This window comes from Somniosus microcephalus, unplaced genomic scaffold, assembly GCF_052327205.1.
Source record: "Somniosus microcephalus isolate GS21.2 unplaced genomic scaffold, FLI_Smic_1.0 unresolved_chr1, whole genome shotgun sequence".
NCBI lineage: Eukaryota > Metazoa > Chordata > Chondrichthyes > Squaliformes > Somniosidae > Somniosus > Somniosus microcephalus.
The window spans coordinates 125,254,447-125,273,936 of NW_028225179.1; the positions used below are offsets into that span (position 1 = coordinate 125,254,447).

Here is a 19,490-nt window from a genome sequence, read left to right on the forward strand (position 1 = left end):
TTTCTTTATTGATTTTTTTTTTTCTGTCTGTGGATTTATTTTGTCCAGATCGGCATACTCGTGCAATGTGTCCAATTTTTCCGCATTGCCTGCATGCTTTGTCCTTGAACCAGCAGGCCCTCTGGTTATGGGTGGATCTGCCGCAGCGATAACATCTTTCGAAACCCTGTGTCATTTCATGGGTGCCGAAGTCCTGTGTCTTTTGTTGTATCTCTGCAGCTCCTCTTGCTGCTGCTTCGTATGATACAGCCATACTGAAAGCTTTGTCCAATGTTAAATCTTTTTCAGAAAACAGCCTTTTTTGTGTTCCTTCACTTAAGAGACCGCAAACAAATTTGTCTCTAAGATAATCTGATAGTCCTGCCGCGAATTGGCAGTACTTTGATAGATTTCTTAATTCGGTTAGGTAATCAGCATTACTTTCATTCTTGTGTTAATTTCTCTTGAAGAACTTGAATCGTTCCGCTATCAGCAGCGGTGTAGGGTTTAAGTGTTCCTGCAGGGTATCAACAATTTCTTTAAAATTCTTGTCCTTTGGTTTGGCTGGAGTGATTAAATTTCGTAACAGCCCGTATGCCTTTGCACCCATTAGGTTCAGCAGTACTGAAGCTTTTTTTTCATCTTCTATTCCATTTGCAGTGCAATATACCTCTACTCTTTCCACGTATGTGGTCCAATCCTCTATTTCGCTAACAAAAGCATCAATATTGCCAGACTTAGGCATTTCAGAAAAGATATGGCGCTTCCCGCGCTTTTCTTTCTTTTCTGCAGCAAAGATATGGCGCTTCCCGTGCTTTCCCGCCGCTGCTGCCGATGACAACGCTGTTTACCGTGTTTTTTAAAATTTATTTACTGTTGGAGACTTGTTCCTGCCAGACTTTCTCTCCAGGTCTGAACGCTGACCTGCTTGCCGCGCCGGCCGTCTCCCGAGTGCTCCCTCCCAGTCCGTTATTGCTTGCCTCCGATTTCGCTGCCTGTCCGAGCTGTAGAGCCGGCCGCTGGAGCCCCAGCCTGATGCCCAGGAAGGATTAGCACGGTACCTGCCACCAGCTTGGCCAGCTGGTGAAACCACAGCTTCTCTCACTTTCTTGAGTCTTCTGGACGCCTGAGGAATCAATGTCCTTGAGGTGCTGCCGAATTGCAGGTAAGTCCGTTTCCACTTCGTCACCACTGTAGTGTCCGTGTGTTGATAAAGACACTGAAGACAGGAGTTGGTTCATAGATGTTTACTAAGCAAAGTCTGGGGGGGGGGTTCTAATGGATATACACAATATACAGGCTTTAATAGCCCGAGTGGTAATTACCGGCATTACAGCACACCTGGGGCTCTTAAAGGCACATACACTACACCCTGCTTTCCCCCATCCCTAATTTGGAGAAAGACTGTTAAGAAGAGGATGCCAAGAAATATTAGGAAGCTTCCCAGAGAGGACAGCAAGCTTAAAAGAGGCATAGGAACAGGAGGAGGCCATTCAGCCAGTCGAAGGTATCCCACCATTCAATTAGATCATGGTTGATCTGTACCACAGCCACTATTATCTTGTCCATGTGACAGATCATTTCCTGTTCCTTTTTCAAATCCCATTGTGCTTTTTTGGTCTTTCAGGAAAAATTGGAAAAATCATTGGAGTTTCTGCAAAAGCAAATGGATCTCACTTTTCAAAGTAAAAGAGAAGGGGAGAATGGGATCTTACAGATGAAGGTAGAGGATTGTAATTTAGGCTTTGTGCAGTTTCCTGTGTTTGCTTCTGACTGAGCATTTGACACAGCCGGAGAGGGTGTTTTCCTGAAGAAAATGCTGCCTGTCCCAACACCCTGAATTGCAATTTAAGGGACCGTCTATAAACTGTTAATTATTGTAACAACGTAAGAAGGGTCTTATATTCTTTCTCTGTCTGATCCCAAAAGTTGACTGTAATCAAGTTGAGAAAATATCCTTTTCTACATTACAACGAGTCCATGTATCATTGTGACACACTTGCACACCAGGTTTCCCTTTCTGCTCACCCAACTCCTAGGTATCCATTATTATTATATATAAACCATCCAAACCCCTCGATTAGATTCCAGCCTGTAACTCACTCCCAGGTATTTATTATTCTATATATAAACCATCTGAATCCCTCGATTAGATTCCAGCCTGTAACTCATTCCCAATATCTATTAGTTAATAATTAAACTATTTGAATCACTTAATTATGTTTGGTTTGTAACTCACTCTCATGTATCCAATATTTAGTTAGATTGTTTAGTCAGCAGTGTTTTATGAAACTGCTTATCTAGTTGAGCTTCAGTGACATTAGGAGTGACACACAGTATGACGAACACATTTGACACACATGTGACACTTTGAAGTGTGACAAATCCATATTGGATACAAAGCTTTAATCCTCCAGAAGACACGTGGAGCCCAGGGACACTGGGATTATAAATATTGTTTGTTCCGTTCGGTATTCAATCTGTTCCAGGCCCAAGTTAACACTCAGAAGTGAAATCAAGACTGAATTTGAAAAGATGCACAAGTTCCTGTCTGTGAAGGAAGAGCTGATGAAAGTGGAGCTGGAGATAAAAGCAGATAAAGTATTAGAAGCAATGGAGAAAAAATTAAAGAGCAGCTTCGATGAAATATCTTCTATTGAAGGATCGTTAAGTAATCTGCAAGCGAAGGAGGACTTACAAGAAGACCCAAAGCTCCTCAAGGTACAAAATGTCTCTCCTTGTACAGGGAATCCAAATGAACAGTGAAATATCTGTCAGTGGGATTGATCTAAAGGGTAAACGTGATCAAACCAGCCCCCTCTGAGAACAGGTCAGTAGAAACACTGCAACATTCAGGGGTCTGCGGGGTTGGGCAGTGGGATAACAAACTGACCTTTCACCTCTGGGCCTTTTGTTTAGCCTCAATCTGATTGGTGGGATGGACGTCTACGCTTTCTGCTAAGTGTCCAATGGGAAATGAGGTGAGGAAATCTCAGTGCAGTTCCTACACACAGCGTAACAGTGGCACTGACTGTCGATTGGACTCAGAGGGCTGTGGTGGGAACTGGAGATGCTCACACGCGTGCAGTTGGGGCTCTTTTCAGGATGGGGTTAAGGTGCATCATTGAGGCAGTGTGCCCCAAGTCAATGTAATGGAAGCAATGTATTGGGCTGCAGATTTCAAGTTTATTAACCCCACATTCTTCCATTCTTCAGCCTTGAAAGAAAAGAAAAAGAATTGCAGTTATATGGAGGTGCTAGCCGTGGCTCAGTGGCTGCCTCTGAGTCAGAAGGTTGTGGGTTCAAGTCCCATTCCAGTGACCTGAGTACAAACCTAGGCTGACACTCCAGCGCAGTACTGAGGGAGCGCTGCACTGTCGGAGGTGCCGTCCTACAGATGAGATGTTAAACTGAGGTCCCGTATACCTGTCTGGTGAGCGTAAAAGATCCCATACTGCTATTCTGAAGAGGAGCTGGGGAGTTTTCCCCAGTGTCGTGGCCAATATTTATTCTTCAACCAACACCTAAAGAGTGATTATCCGGTCCTTGCTGTTTGTGGGTCCTTGCTGGACGTTCTGAGATCATGAAAGGCAGTATATAAATGTAAGTTTTTCTTTCATCATACAGCACCTTTCATGAACTCTGGACGTCTCAAGGAGCTTTACAGACAATTAAGTACTTTTGGTGTAGTGAGTGTTGCAATGCAGCAGCCAACTTTGCACAGCAAGCTCCCATAAGCAGCAATGAAATAAATGACCAGATAATGTTGGTTGGGGATAAACATTGGCCAGGACACCAGGGAGTATGCCCCTGCTCCTCTTCAAATAGTGCGGTGGGATCTTTACCACCCACCTGAGAGGGACAGTTTAAATTCTCATTCGAAAGATGGCACCTCCAACAGTGCAGCACCTGCTCACAATAGCACTGAAGCATTAGCTTAGAGTTTATGTTCAAGTCTCTGGAGTGGGACTTGAACTCGTTGGTATCTATTGTCTTATCGAGCATAACATTTGTTCCTCAAGTTAATCAAGAACCGTTGGAAATAAATCTAACAATTAGTTAAAGTTACCAAGGCATTTTCTGACCAACTCCTTGGTGTCCAGATTCCAGCCCTGTAGATCTGTAGCAGCAGTAATGCTTATTCTCTTCCTTTTCCTCAGGATATTGATGTCCTTTTGAACAGGTAAGCAGACTTAAAGAAGCTGTTCTGTGATCTAATCGCTGCTGTCTGTCTAACACTGACTGATTTACAACCCTGTCTTTACAGGTGTGAGACTGAGGTTCAGAATTTTGAAGATGTCCTCACTGAGCTAGCTGTGAATATATTTGGTGGACCATTCCAATATGTCAAATGTGTGGAAGGAAATGAGAGCAGTGATTTCACCAGGTATCATTCTCTGTATATCACCTTCTCCCTACTATTATCCATGTGACTAATGACGTTTAATACATTGGATGACACCAGGTGTTGTTCACTGTATATTATTGGGGACCTTTCTCCCACCAAGTTAAACAACCTGTATTTAATGATAGTCAGTGTATGGAGGGATCTGCTACTGAGGGACATCACCTGACCTCGGCACTCTTCTGATCAGCTTACCAGGCCACTGGTGTGGCCCACGTGCACCCTTATGGAGGTTGATACACTTCCCTCACTCAGTGTACCAGCTGCCATGACTACATCATGTCCCCTTCCCTGGCCAATGACAGGGAACTCCCAGCTAAGGGAGACCTCACCTTAGGCCCTTCCTCAGGTCCATCATTTGCCTTGTAAGGGCAGGTCAAAGTTCAACATCTTACAACTCGGACACATTTTCTGAGGGAGTTCCACTGGTCGCCTGCTCCCAAGGAAACCAGGGGAACCCCCAAGGATGTTTAAGGCACAGCCAGCCAGCCATTTCTTTAAGCCAACTGAAGTCATCCTCTGCTATTTGGAGCTAAATTTTCCCCAATATCACTCCTTTCAGGTGTGAGTGGAGTTGCAGGTGGGAATATTTAGGTGTCAGCCAAGGCATCTCGTCTGAGTCAGAATGTTGTGGGTTCAAGTCCAAACCCAGAGTCCTGAGCTCAAAAATCCAGGCTGACACTCCAGTTAAGAACTGAGGGAGTGCTGCACTGTCTGAGATACCGTCCTTCGGATGAGACTTTACACCTTCTCAGGTGGAGGTAAATGATCCCATGGCACGAGTTCGAAGAAGAGCAAGGATCCTGGCGGAGATCTCGGAGGGTTGTGGGGCTGGAGGAGATTACAGAGATAGGGAGGGGTGAAGCCTTGGAGGGATTTGAACACAAGGGCGAGAATTTTAAATTTGAGGCAATGCTGGACCGGGAGCCAATGTAGGTCAACGCGCACAAGAGATGATGGGTGAATGGGACTTGGTGTGATTTAGGAAACGGGCAGCAGAGTTTTGGATGAGCTCAAGTTTCGCTCCGTGGTTCCATACATAGAAACATAGAAGATAGGAGCAGGAGTAGGCCATTCGGCCCCTCGAGCCTGCTCAGCCATTCAATGAGATCATGGCTGATCATCCAAATTCAGTACCCTGTCCCTGCCTTCTCCCCATATCCCTTGATCCCTTTAGCCTAAGGAATATATCCAACTCTTTCTTGAATATATTCAATGAACTGGCCTCCACCGCCCTCTGTGGCAGAGAATTCCACAGGTTCACCACTCTCTGGGTGAAGAAATTCCTCCTCATTTCAGTCCTAAATGGCTTACCCCTTATCCTTAGACTATGACCCCTGGTTCTGGACTCCCCGGCCATCAGAAACATCCTTCCTGCATCTAGTCTGTCCAGACCTTACACAATTTTATAGGTTTCGATGAGATCCCTCTCAATCTTCTAAACTCCAGTGAGTATAAGCCCAATCGACACAATCTCTCCTCATACATCATTCCTGCCATCCCAGGTATCAGCCTGGTGAATCTTCGCAGTACTCCCTCAATGGCAAGAACGTCCTTCCTCAGGCAAGGTGACCAAAACTGCACACAATACTCAAGGTGCGGTCTCACCAAGGCCCTGTACAACTGTAGCAAGACATCCTTGTTCCTGTACTCGAACCCTCTTGCTATGAAGGCCAACATACCATTTGCCTTCTTAACCGCCTGCTGCACCTGCATACTTACCTTCAGCTACTGGTGCACAAGAACACCCAGGTCTCTTTGCACTTCCCCTTCTCCCAATCTATTGCCATTCAAATAATAATCTGCCTTCCTGTTTTTGCCACCAAAGTGGATAACCTCACATTTATCCACATTATAGTGCATTTGCCATGTTTCTGCCCAATCACCCAACCTGTCCAAATCGTACTGGACTTTCACGACATCCTCCTCACAGCTTACCCTCCCACCCAGCTTTGTGTCATCTGCAAATTTGGAGATATTACATCCAATTCCCTCGTCCAGATCATTAATATATATTGTGAACAGCTGGGGTCCTAGGACCGATCCTTGCGGTACCTCACTAGTCACTGCCTGCCACTCGGAAAATGACCCGTTTATTCCAACGCTTTGCTTTCTGTCCGCCAACCAGTTCTCTATCCAAGTCAATACCTTGCCCCCAATCCCATGTGCCTTAATTTTGCACGCTAATCACTTATGTGGGACCTTATCGAAAGCCTTCTGAAAGTCCAAATACACCACATCCACTGGTTCTCCCTTATCTATTTTACCAGTTACATCCTCAAAACATTCCAGTAGATTAGTCAAGCATGATTTACCTTTTGTAAATCCATGTTGACTTTGTCCGATCCTGTCACTGCTTTCCAAGTGCTCTGCTATTACATCTTTTATAATGGACTCTAGCATTTTCTCCACTACCGAGGTCAGGCTTACCGGTCTATAATTCCCCGCTTTTTCTCTACCACCTTTTTTGAATAGTGGGGTAAAATTAGCTACCCTCCAATCCATGGGTACCGTTCCAGAGTCTATCGAGTTCTGGAAGATGACCAGCAATGCATCTACTATCTCTAGGGCCACTTCCTTAAGTACCCTGGGCTGTAGACCATCAGGCCCTGGGGATTTATCGGCCTTCAGTCCCATCAATTTTCCTAACACCATTTCCCTACAAATACTGATTTCTTTCAGTTCCACCCTTTCATCAGACCCTATGTTCCCCGGCATCTCTGGGAGGTTATTTGTGTCCTCCTTTGTGAAGACAGAACCAAAGTATGTATTTAGTTGGTCTGCCATTTCCTTGTTTCCTATTATAAATTCCCTTGATTCTGACTGTAAGGGACCTACACTTGACTTCACCAATCTTTTTTTCTTCACATATCTATAAAAGCTTTTACAGTCAGTTTTTATGTTGCCTGCTAGCTTACACTCATATTCTATTTTCCCTTTCTTAATTAATCCCTTTGTCCTCCTTTGTTGACTCCTAAACTGCTCCCAATCCTCAGGATTATTGCTTTTTCTAGCCAATTTATATGTCCTCTCCTTGGATCTTATGCTATCCCTAATTTCCCTTGTTAGCCACGGTTGACTCACCTTTTTTGTTTTATTTTTATGCCAAACTGGGATGAACAAATTCTGTAGCTCATCCATCCATGTTTCCAGGCTTACCATTGGCTGCTGTGTAGACAGAAATAGAACTGTCGCCTTTTCAGTCCCATTCAGCCATTAGAAAGGTCATCACCACTGCCCCAAAAGTGCCAGAATACAGCAGGCTGGGCTCAGGGAGGGAGACAGAGATCCTGCAGCTTCTGGTCAATGAGGCCTTGTCCTGGAGCGAGATCTTTATTTTAAATAGGTTAATGAAAATCTGCGCTGCGCAAATACGGCTGAGGAAACAGTGAAGGTTCAAAGTTGCGAAATCTCTTCAGACGCCCTGTCCCTGGGGCTCCACAGTTCCTGGGCTGAGGAAAGTGGTGATGGCCCATCACTGTCTGTACATCTCTCATGATCCAGTCCTGGTTTTCTTATGGTAACAGATTCGCATTCATGTTTTGTTTCAGTCTCAGCCTGGATCCAGAGACAGCAAACGAACAACTCATCTTATCACAGGATCTGATGAGTGTGAGGATCGGGAATAAGGAGCACGACCTTCCTGATCAGCCGGAAAGATTTGTTAAATCCTTGTATGTTTTGACCTCAATGTGTTTCACATCAGGGATACACTACTGGGAGGTGGATATTGGAAACACGACTCTCTGGATTGTGGGTGTCTGCAGCGAGTCTGTCAACAGGAAGGAAGACATCACACCTTCACCTGAGAATGGATATTGGGTCATCGGCCAGCTTCCTGAGTACAAATCATTGAAAATACCAGATGTCACCTCCCATCTCGAAGTGAAACCCCGGAAGCTGGGTGTTTACCTGGACTATGAGGGAGGACAGGTGTCATTTTACGATGCTGAAGACATGTCTCACCTGTACACTTTCTCTGACACTTTTACCGAGAAACTCTATCCCATCTTTAATCCGTGTAATAATAAAGCTGGCGCAAACTCAGAACCACTCACACTGCTCACTAGTTAAAACAGTGGGGCACGTTTTCTGAGGTCACGGCCGTGGTGAGCAGCCTTACCCACTGCCTGAGCAGCCCACGTTGGCCCGATCCTCTGCCGGCGGGTGAGGGCGTTTGCTGTTAGCATGTACACTAAGTTTAGCTCAGTGCCTCTACCCATCCCTCTGTCCCTATCTCAATCTACTATGACCCAGACACATTGATCTGGAATGTAATGAAGTAGAATGGTCTCCTGAATTGTGATAACTGTGTCCAGCACCATAACAATTAGTTGTGACTCTGTCTATGTTTTCTCTCTTTAATAAATATTTTACTTGCAGATTGGACTGACACCGGGTGTGAAGATTGTTAAGACAGGGAAACAGTAGAAAGAATAAGGAACAGGAGGACGCCATTCAGCTCCTTGAGCCTGTTCCGCTATTCAATTAGATTATAGCTGATCTGTATCTTAACATTATCTGCCCACCTTGGTTCTGTAACGCTTAATACTCTTACCGAATAAATATCTATCAATCTGTTTGGAAATTTTCATTTGACCCCCAACCTTAACAGCTTTTTGAGGGAGTGAGTTCCAGATTTCCACTACCCTTTGTGTGATGTAATGCTTCCTGACATCACCCCTGAACAGTCGAGCTCTAATTTTAAGGTTATGCCCCCTTGTTCCTCCACACCCCCACCCCAGCAGAGGAAATAGTTTCTCTCTCTTTACCCCATCAAATCCTTCAATTATCTTAAACACCGCAATTGGACAGATTCCCTAATCAGCGGAGAGCAGAGGGGCAATGGCTTGGGCCCAATACCAGAGGGAAGGGGCACCTGTTCATGGGCCACCTGACCTCGATGACCTTCCCTTGATACTTTCTTCCTTTATCTCCCTGTTTGTGCTCTTCACAGTGAGGATCGTCAGTGCAGTGGAATGGGGTTTGCTTTCTGCTCCAATCCCCGGGTCAAGCTCTCCCAGGTTTAATGCCCCATCAGCCTGGAGGCTGTTAAGTGACGGGGGAATGAACACTTTCCCACTGGGGACAACCAGCATCAGCACCAGGCACTCCCAGGTGCTGCTTGATGTGGTCCTACACACAGTCCCAGTGCAAATACACCGAGAGGCCTGTCGCTGTTGGGAAAATGTGCCCGCCTGCTACAGAGTGAGTGAGGGTGAAGGGGAAGAAATAAGAATCCTCATTGGGCCGTCAGCAAACTCTCCCTGACCCACACTCTCTATTGACTCGAGGGGACGGTGCCTGAGGAGAGGGAACTGTACACAATGTCAGCTGGCCTGGAGGCCAGGCCAGGAAATTTGGTGGTGAACATGAGTTCAGGGCTAGGGCAGGGGGGATTCTGCAGTGAGGTTTGGCTTGGTCGTCAGGAGGAAGAGATGAAGCGGCAGGGGCAGTGGAACTGATGGTCTCAATCTTCATCAGAAAGAAGACCATGAGCTCTCCACATTTGTTGTTAGAGGTGAGGGTGGAGGGTGCTAGGGAGAGGGGGGTTAACGAGATGATTGGTAGTGGAGTAAAGAAGCAAGGGGTATCTTTGCTGTCTTGGATGATCCTGGAGTAGTGGGCCATTTGGGCAGAGGAGAGTTTGGCACGACAGCACTTGACGAGGCCCAGCCAGGTGTGGTTTCAACGATTCTGCTCAGAGGTTGATACCAGTGACTCCTTCTATGGTCTATAAAGAAGTCACCTTAGCTGCACAGGCATCATCACAGCAGATGTATTACCTTCAACCACTCAGTGGGCCTTCACAGGAGATCCTGTTTATAAACCTGCCCCGATTTGTAGTCCCAACTAAAGATATAGAAAATAAATGTTTGTCAAACATGTTTCAACTCACAAGTAGCAGTAGCGGAATATTCTCTTCATCTCAGTTCCAGTTCCTCTGACTTTGGATCCAAAACAGCACATCCCCATCTCACCCTGTCTGAATACCGGCCGTGTGTCCTGGGCATTGAGGGATTCACATCAGGGAGATACTCCTGGGAGATGGAGGTGGGGAAAAACATACTATGGGTTGTGGGGCTGGCCACAGAGTCTGTGCAAAGGAAGGAGAAATTCACACTGGATAATCTGTCTGGATTCTGGACCATGTTTCTGTGGTCCCTGGAAGGACTCATCGGGAAATTCCGCACCCCCTCTCTCCCCCCACCAGCCCATGATTTGTCACCATTGACATTAATATCGCAGGCTGGGGGTCACCAATTCCTGATGTGTGCAGCTGGCCGTCCGAAAGCAGAGAATCCAGGTGTTTAAATGTTTAGTGCATTGCAAAGCTCAAATATAAAATTGAAGACACGAATGCAGGTAAGAAAGGGGCAAGCAGTGGGCATGGGGCCTTCTCCTTTAAATATTTTATGAAGTGTATGGTATGAGAATGTTGTTTCCAGGTGTTTGCTCTTATCAAATATCGACAATTTATTAAAAATCTTACATCTGCACACACTTGCTCTCTATAAAATTTCATGAGATGTTGTCCCATTTTTGTCTCACTTTTGCACCGTCTTTTTCCCATGGTAAGTTCCTATATCCACATTGATGATGGGATTTGGTAATATAAACCTGTCAGGATTTGTAACTGCATAATTGGAACACTGGGTGGCTCTGGAACACAAATTACCGAACTGTTTCTGCCAGGTCCAATGTCAGCTTCATTTATTTTTTGGAACTGAATTTTCCTGTCCGATGAATCAGATTTATTTTGAGGCTTTAAATTTGAGGTTTTTGTGTTTTATATGATACATGAGTGTTATCTCCCACGCCCCCCTCCACCCCAGCTTGTGGTTGACCCTGTTCTTTTGGGCGAAGTAACAAGACTTGATGTTTTCTGCCTCTCCCACATCCCACTCGGGCCTTCGTTGATTACTGGCTTGAACCACGAGGACAAAATACAGTGGTGCAGTTCTCCAAATCTAACCTACTGTAGGAGCCCGAGGGCCCAGTTCAACAGCCTAGGGGCTCAACCAGACCATCCCCTTCCTCCTCTGTGACAGCCACCAGGACAATCACTGCCTGGTATTTCAGACAGATACACAGGGATAATCACTGCCTGGTATTTCAGACAGATACACAGGGATAATCACTGCCTGGTATTTCAGACAGATACACAGGGATAATCACTGCCTGGTATTTCAGACAGATATACAGGGATAATCACTGCCTGGTATTTCAGACAGATACACGGGGATAATCACTGCCTGGTATTTCAGACAGATACACAGCGATAATCACTGTCTGGTATTTCAGACAGATACACGGGGATAATCACTGTCTGGTATTTCAGACAGATACACAGGGATAATCACTGTCTGGTATTTCAGACAGATCCACAGCGATAATCACTGCCTGGTATTTCAGACAGATACACAGCGATAATCACTGCCTGGTATTTCAGACAGATACACAGTGATAATCACTGCCTGGTATTTCAGACAGATACACAGCGATAATCACTGCCTGGTATTTCAGACAGATATACAGCGATAATCACTGCCTGGTATTTCAGACAGATACACAGGGATAATCACTGCCTGGTATTTCAGACAGGTACACAGGGATAATCACTGCCTGGTATTTCAGACAGATACACAGGGATAATCACTGCCTGGTATTTCAGACAGATACACAGGGATAATCACTGCCTGGTATTTCAGACAGGTACACAGCGATAATCACTGATGCATATAGTCCAGGATGTATATAGTCTTAGATGCAGAGCGTGAGAAATATATGTGTTAAACAGACGAAATGAGGCCTTCGTAAGATTATTTCTTGAGTAACTGATAATCAGAAACAATGCAGACAGTTGCAGAGGCAAGGAAACAAGGCTTGCAAACTCATGAGTAATTATCAAACATCAAAGAATAAAACAGCAGCGTTTGGAACGGAAACCATATTAAACGGTTTCGTTCTCCAAGGGTTTTCAGGAGGACCACGAATGACATCGGAACAAGACTCTGTCGGAAAGGAACCTTTGTTTTCTCTCCAAGACAAAGAGCCTGATCAATCCTTTATCTAGTGTTTGACGAACTAAAAAGAAAAAGGTTTGTTGAAATTCTACTACTTTCTTTCTGGTACAAACTGTTGCATTGTACGTCAAATTAAATTCTTTAAAGTTAGAAAATAACTACAGTGTCTCAATTGCTTTCTTAGTCTTCTGTATTCTGAGCAAGAGATAAAAGTAATCCTACACCAGTGGGAATGAGATTCAGGTTCTGGCTTCCTCTGCATTGCCCCAACAGCACATGTTATCTGCAGCTTCAAATGATCTCCCCTATTACAGCTTGAGGTCATTACAAATGCACCTACTCACCAATAATCAGCTCCCTGATGCTCCGCTCGGCTTCTGCCAGAACCACTCGGCTCCAGACCTCACCACAGCCTTGATCCAGAACTTCTTTTACTAAAAGGGTGGTGAGTATGTGGAACATGGCTGGTGGAACAAGAAGATCGAATGGGTTCTAAGAAAGAACTAGGCAGATTCCCGTCAACAAATGGGATTCGGGGTTATTAAAAATGCATCAAGGGAACAGTGTAGATAAGTGGGCTGGATGGGCCGAAGGCCTTCTCCTACCTAAAATTGTTAATCTGAACACAAGACCTGAATGCCAGAGGAGTGGAGAGAGTAGCTTTCCTCGAATTGGGATGACTGGAGTGTCCTGGTTCATCCTGGTCATGAACTACCAACATGATACACTGCAGCAATTCACCAAGGCTTCTTCGACAGTGCCTCCCAAACCAGCGACCTCCACCACCGAGAAGGACAAGAGCCTGCTGCCCTTGGGAACACCATCACCTCCAAGTTCCCCTCCAAGTCATATACTTCCCCAACTTGGACATATATCAACCATTCCTTCATCATCGCTATGTCATAATCCTGGAACTCCCTAGCTAACAGCAATGTGGGAGCATCTTCACCACATGGACTGCAGTGGTTCAAGAAGTAGGATGACCACCACCTTCTCAAGGGAAACTAGGGACCAGCAATAATTGTTGGGCTTGCTAGCAACGCCCACATCCCAAGAATGAATAAAAAGAACTAGCACAGTAAAGAGAAGTGTAGCCCCTGGCCTTGGTCAAATTAATTGAATCATTATTTCTGACACATTCCCATCCAGTTGAGTGATGCCTTGGAAAGGATCCAAGTGGCAGAGTTAGTTGCCTTGAATTGGTGACTAATGTTTCAATCTTGTAAGTGGGTTTCTCTTAGTAGAATCTAACGTATAAAGCCCTGCTTTCCCCCATCCCTAATTTAGAGAAAGACTGTTATAAGAGAATTCCAAGAAGTGTTAAGAAACTTTCCAGAAAGGACAAAAAGTTTAAAAGAGGCATAGGAGCATCGGAACAGGAGGAGGTCATTCAGCCACTCGAGCCTGTTCCGCCATTCAATTAGATTATGGCTGATCTCTCCCTCAACCCTATTTAAGCGCCTTTGATCCATATCCCATGATGCCCTTACTTGACAAATATCTATCAATCTCAGTCTTGAAAGATACAAATGACCCCCAGCATCCACAGCATTTCTGGGTAGAGAGTTCCAGATTTCTACAATCCTTTGCGTGAAGAACTGCTTCCTGATTTAACTCCCGAATGACCTAACTCTAATTTTAAGATTGTGGCCCCTTGTATGGACTTCCCCATGAGAGGAAATAGTTTCTCTGTATCTACCCTATTGAGTCCTTTTATCATTGTAAACACCACTATCAGTTCACCCCGCTATCATCTATACTCAAAGGAATACCAGTCACGCTTTGCAACCAATATTATCTGGTCCATGAGACCGATCGCTTCCTGCTCCTTTTCCAAATCCTGTTGTGCGTATTTTGTCTTACAGGAACGATTGGAAAAATCATTGGAGTTTCTCCAAAAGCAAATGGATCTCACTCTTCAGAGTAAAACAGAAGGACACGATGGGATCTTACAGATAAAGGTAGGAGAGTGTCATTTAGGGTTTGTGTAAAGTTCCCTGTGTTTGCGACTGTCTGAATGAGCTTTTTGACACTGCGAGAGAGAGAGAGAGCGAGAGAGAGAGATTGGCTGAATAAAATGCTGCCTGTCCCAGCACAATGCAGGCTCCTCCCTGAACTGCAATGTAAGGGACCGTCTGTAAATTGACTGTAATCAATCTTGAGAAAATATCCTTTTCTACATTGCAAAGAGATCATGTATCATTGTGACCCTCTCCCCCACCAGGTCGCCCTTTCTGTTCACCGAACTCCCAGGTATCCATTATTCTATATATAAACCACATGAACCCCTCCATTAGATTCCAGCCTGTAGCTCACTCCCAGGTATCCATTATTCTATATATAAACCATCCGAACCCCTCGATTAGATACCAGTCTGTAACTCACTCCTAGGTATCCATTATTCTATATATAAACCACCTGAGCCCCTCGATTAGATTCCAGTCTGTAACTCACTCCCAGGTATCCATTATTCTATATATAAACCACATGAACCCCTCGATTAGATTCCAGCCTGTAACTCACTCCCAGGTATCCATTATTCTATATATAAACCACATGAACCCCTCGATTAGATTCCAGCCTGTAACTCACTCCCAGGTATCCATTATTCTATATATAAACCATCCGAACCCCTCCATTAGATTCCAGTCTGTAACTCACTCCCAGGTATCCATTATATGTTCTATATATAAACCATCTGAACCCCTCAATTAGATTCCAGCCTGTAACTTACTCCCAGGTATCCATTATTCTATATATAAACCACCTGAACCCCTCGATTAGATTCAGTCTGTAACTCACTCCCAGGTATCCATTATTCTATATATAAACCACCTGAACCCCTCGATTAGATTGTCTGTAACTCACTCCCAGGTATCCATTATTCTTTACATAAAGCACCTGAGCCCCTCGATTAGATTCCAGCCTGTAACTCACCCCCAGGTATCCAATATTCTTTATAGAAACTACCTGAACCCCTCCATTAGATTCCAGCCTGTAACTCACTCCCAGGTATCCATTATTCTATACTAGCTGGGGTTGCCCGGCGGTGCCGAGGCTTTTTCGAGGGCATGTTGTTGTTGGAAGAGAGAGAGAGAGCGAGAGGCTGGGGGTAAGAGAGAGAGCGCGAGAGACTGGGGGTAAGAGAGAGAGCGCGAGAGACTGGGGGTAAGAGAGAGAGCGACTGGGGGTAAGAGAGAGCGACTGGGGGGAAGAGAGAGCGACTGGGGGGAAGAGAGAGCGACTGGGGGGGAAGAGAGAGCGACTGGGGGGAAGAGAGAGCGACTGGGGGGAAGAGAGAGCGACTGGGGGGAAGAGAGAGCGACTGGGGGGAAGAGAGCGCGACTGGGGGGAAGAGAGAGCGACTGGGGGGAGAGAGAGAGACTGGGGGGAAAGAGAGAGAGACTGGGGGGAGAGAGAGAGACTGGGGGGAGAGAGAGAGACTGGGGGGAGAGAGAGAGACTGGGGGGGAGAGAGAGAGACTGGGGGGGAGAGAGAGACTGGGGGGAAGAGAGAGAAACTGGGGGGAAGAGAGAGCGACTGGGGGGGAAGAGAGAGAGCGAGTGGGGGGAAGAGAGAGAGCGAGTGGGGGGGAAGAGAGAGAGCGAGTGGGGGGAAGAGAGAGAGCGAGTGGGGGGGAAGAGAGAGAGCGAGTGGGGGGGAAGAGAGAGAGCGAGTGGGGGGAAGAGAGAGAGCGAGTGGGGGGGAAGAGAGAGAGCGAGTGGGGGGGAAGAGAGAGAGCGAGTGGGGGGGAAGAGAGAGAGCGAGTGGGGGGGAAGAGAGCGAGTGGGGGGGGAAGAGAGAGAGCGAGTGGGGGGGAAGAGAGAGAGCGAGTGGGGGGAGTGGGGGGGAAGAGAGAGAGCGAGTGGGGGGGAAGAGAGAGAGCGAGTGGGGGGAAGAGAGAGTGCGAGTGGGAGGGAAGAGAGAGAGCGAGTGGGGGGGAAGAGAGAGTGCGAGTGGGGGGGAAGAGAGAGAGCGGCTGGGGGGGAAGAGAGAGAGCGAGTGGGGGGGAAGAGAGAGAGCGAGTGGGGGGGAAGAGAGAGAGCGAGTGGGGGGGAAGAGAGAGAGCGAGTGGTGGGGAAGAGAGAGAGCGAGTGGGGGGGGAAGAGAGAGAGCGAGTGGGGGGGAAGAGAGAGAGCGAGTGGGGGGGAAGAGAGAGAGCGAGATTGGGAGTGTGAGAGAGAGCGAGATTGGGAGTGTGAGAGAGAGAGAGATTGGGAGTGTGAGAGAGAGAGAGATTGGGAGTGTGAGAGAGAGAGAGATTGGGAGTGTGAGAGAGAGATTGGGAGTGTGAGAGAGAGAGAGATTGGGAGTGTGAGAGAGAGAGAGATTGGGAATGTGAGAGAGAGAGAGATTGGGAGTGTGAGAGAGAGATTGGGAGTGTGAGAGAGAGAGATTGGGAGTGTGAGAGAGAGAGACTGGGAGTGTGAGAGAGAGACTGGGAGTGTGTGAGAGAGAGACAGGGAGTGTGAGAGAGAGAGATTGGGAGTGTGAGAGAGAGATTGGGAGTGAGAGAGAGAGATTGGGAGTGTGAGAGAGAGAGAGACTGGGAGTGTGAGAGAGAGAGAGAGATTGGGAGTGTGAGAGAGAGAGACTGGGAGTGAGAGAGAGAGAGATTAGGAGTGTGAGAGAGAGAGACTGGGAGTGTGAGAGAGAGAGAGATTGGGAGTGTGAGAGAGAGAGAGATTGGGAGTGTGAGAGAGAGATTGGGAGTGTGAGAACGATTGGGAGTGTGGGAGAGAGATTGGGAGTGTGAGAGAGAGATTGGGAGTGTGAGAGAGAGATTGGGAGTGTGAGAGAGAGAGATTGGGAGTGTGAGAGAGAGATTGGGAGTGTGAGAGAGAGAGAGATTGGGAGTGTGAGAGAGAGACTGGGAGTGTGAGAGAGAGAGATTGGGAGCGTGAGAGAGAGAGATTGGGAGCGTGAGGGAGAGAGATTGGGAGTGAGAGAGAGAGAGTTTGGGAGTGTGAGAGAGAGATTGGGAGCGTGAGAGAGAGAGAGATTGGGAGTGAGAGAGAGAGAGAGATTGGGCGTGTGAGAGAGAGATTGGGAGTGTGAGAGAGAGATTGGGAGTGTGAGAGAGAGATTGGAAGTGTGAGAGAGAGAGATTGGGAGTGTGAGAGAGAGATTGGGAGTGTGAGAGAGAGAGAGAGATTGGGAGTGTGAGAGACAGAGATTGGGAGTATGAGAGAGAGACTGGGAGTGTGAGAGAGAGACTGGGAGTGTGAGAGAGAGAGATTGGGAGCGTGAGAGAGAGAGATTGGGAGCGTGAGAGAGAGAGATTGGGAGTGTGAGAGAGATTGGGAGTGTGAGAGAGAGAGATTGGGAGCGTGAGAGAGATAGGGAGTGTGAGAGAGAGAGATAGGGAGTGTGAGAGAGAGAGATTGGGAGTGAGAGAGAGAGATTGGGAGTGTGAGAGAGATTGCGAGCGAGAGAGAGATAGATTGGGAGGGGAGGAAGGGGAGGGGAGGGAGGGAGGGGGGAGGGAAGGGGGAGAGTCCCTGAGCCCCGCCCCCCAATCACCCGAGCCCCGCCCCCTCGATCTCCCGAGCCCCGCCCCCTCGATCTCCCGAGCCCCGCCCCCCCGATATCCCGAGCCCCGCCCCCCCGAGCCCCGCCCCCCCTTCTCAGGAGCACGGCCCCCCCCCCCCGATCTCCCGAGCCCTGCCCCCCCGGAGCCCCGCCCACACCCGATCTCCGGAGCCCCGCCCCCCCGATCTCCGGAGCCCCGCCCCCCCTGAGGGTGCCCCCCCCCCGATCTCCCGAGCTTCGCCCCCCCGATCTGTAGTCCGGGCCCGCGATCTCCCGATGTCCCGCCCCGCGATCTCCCGATGTCCCGCCCCCCGATGTCCCGAGCCCCGCCCCCCGCCCTCCCGAGGAGCGGCGTCCCACTCTCCGGAGCCCCGCCCTCCCGCTCTCCGGAGCCCCGCCCTCCAGATCGCCGATTGCGGCTGAGAGCCCCGCCCTCCCGCACTCCGAGTCCCGGCCGAGCCGGCTTGAAGTTTGCCGGTTGCCGGGGTAACCCTTCCCGCTCACCAAGGCCGAGATCCCGCCCCCCGATGTCCCGAGCCCAGCCCCCCGCCCTCCTGAGCAGCGGCGTCCCACTCTCCGGAGGCCCGCCCTCCAGATCGCCGATTGCGGCTGAGAGACCCGCCCCCTGCCCGAGCCGAGCGCGGAACAGAGAGACTGCCGTGTCTCAGCTGCTCCTGCTGCGCGCGCACCCTGACCCTCGTGGCTGACGCCGATTGAGTTCGGGGACTGCCGTTTAAAGAAAAGCCTGAGCGGGCTCTCGCGGGCGGGAGGCGCATGCGCGGTTAGTGCCAGCGGCGCGAGGCGGCCCGCGGGGAGTAGGCAGGGAAACCCCGCGGGCTGGCGGCCGTTAGAGCAGGGAGTAGGCAGGGAAACCCCGCGGGCTGGCGGCCGTTAGAGCGGCTCACTTCGGGCCCCGACACCGTCAAACCTGAGAGGGGGAAGTAGAGAGAGACAGAGAGGGAAGAGGAGAAGGAGAGAGAGGGAAGAGGAGAAGGAGAGAGAGGGAAGAGGAGAAGGAGAGAGAGAGAGGGGAGAGAGAGAGAGAGAAATTTTTGGAGCTTCAAGCCTGCCTGCAGCGGGCCTGGAGACCAGCACCGAGTCCCCCCTGCGCGAGGGTGAGGAGGAGGAGGGGGTTGCTAAACACAATATAAAACTGAAATAAATTGTTCATTAATTCCCTAACACATCATTAAAATATTTACCTTAGTTCCCTAACACACAGAAAGTGTGGGGGAAAAAGTCGTGAAAAATCAAGATGGCGGCCACTCACCTCGGTTCAGAAGGATAAGGCCCGCCCACACACGCACCGATTGGTCGACCGGTCAGGTCACCGAAGCGTAGGATTGGTCAATCGTCGAGTCACTCGACACTCAACTGTCGGACGGCACGCGCCAGGAACCCGCCGTCCGATTGGTGGACCTCGACGTCACACGGTCGCTAATGAGATGCTAATGAGCAGAACGCTGAACGTTTTTCGGATACCGCGGGCGGGATTTTTGTGCGGCCGAAACGTAAATACGCCTATGACCGGTCCGGAATCGCAAGCT

General features: G+C 48.2%; 1 protein-coding gene and 1 long non-coding RNA gene across 2 annotated transcripts; one reads left to right on the forward strand and one right to left on the reverse strand.

The window, feature by feature from the left end:
- Positions 1–2,368: 2,368 nt before the first annotated feature.
- On the reverse strand, positions 2,369–14,926 carry LOC147095813 (uncharacterized). The gene is made up of 3 exons (XR_015074826.1): positions 12,756–14,926; positions 10,284–10,425; positions 2,369–2,559 (listed from the first exon to the last, which is right to left on the reverse strand). It is a non-coding gene; the product is annotated as an uncharacterized LOC147095813 (long non-coding RNA).
- Positions 2,593–8,965, forward strand: LOC147095814 (zinc-binding protein A33-like). Its single transcript, XM_085974174.1, has 4 exons — positions 2,593–2,700; positions 4,140–4,162; positions 4,247–4,366; positions 7,936–8,965. Exons 1-4 carry the CDS (start codon positions 2,593–2,595, stop codon positions 8,456–8,458), a joined length of 774 nt encoding a protein of 257 aa, XP_085830300.1. The 3' UTR covers positions 8,459–8,965.
- Positions 14,927–19,490: the final 4,564 nt, after the last annotated feature.

Bases quoted from the DNA above. Each gene is read 5' to 3' on its own strand.
- LOC147095814 (XM_085974174.1), top strand. From the start codon at position 2,593: ATGGAGAAAAAATTAAAGAGCAGCTTCGATGAAATATCTTCTATTGAA. The intron at 2,701-4,139 runs GTACAAAATGTC...CCTTTTCCTCAG, and splicing joins AAGACCCAAAGCTCCTCAAG to GATATTGATGTCCTTTTGAA. The intron at 4,367-7,935 runs GTATCATTCTCT...GTTTTGTTTCAG, and splicing joins GAGAGCAGTGATTTCACCAG to TCTCAGCCTGGATCCAGAGA.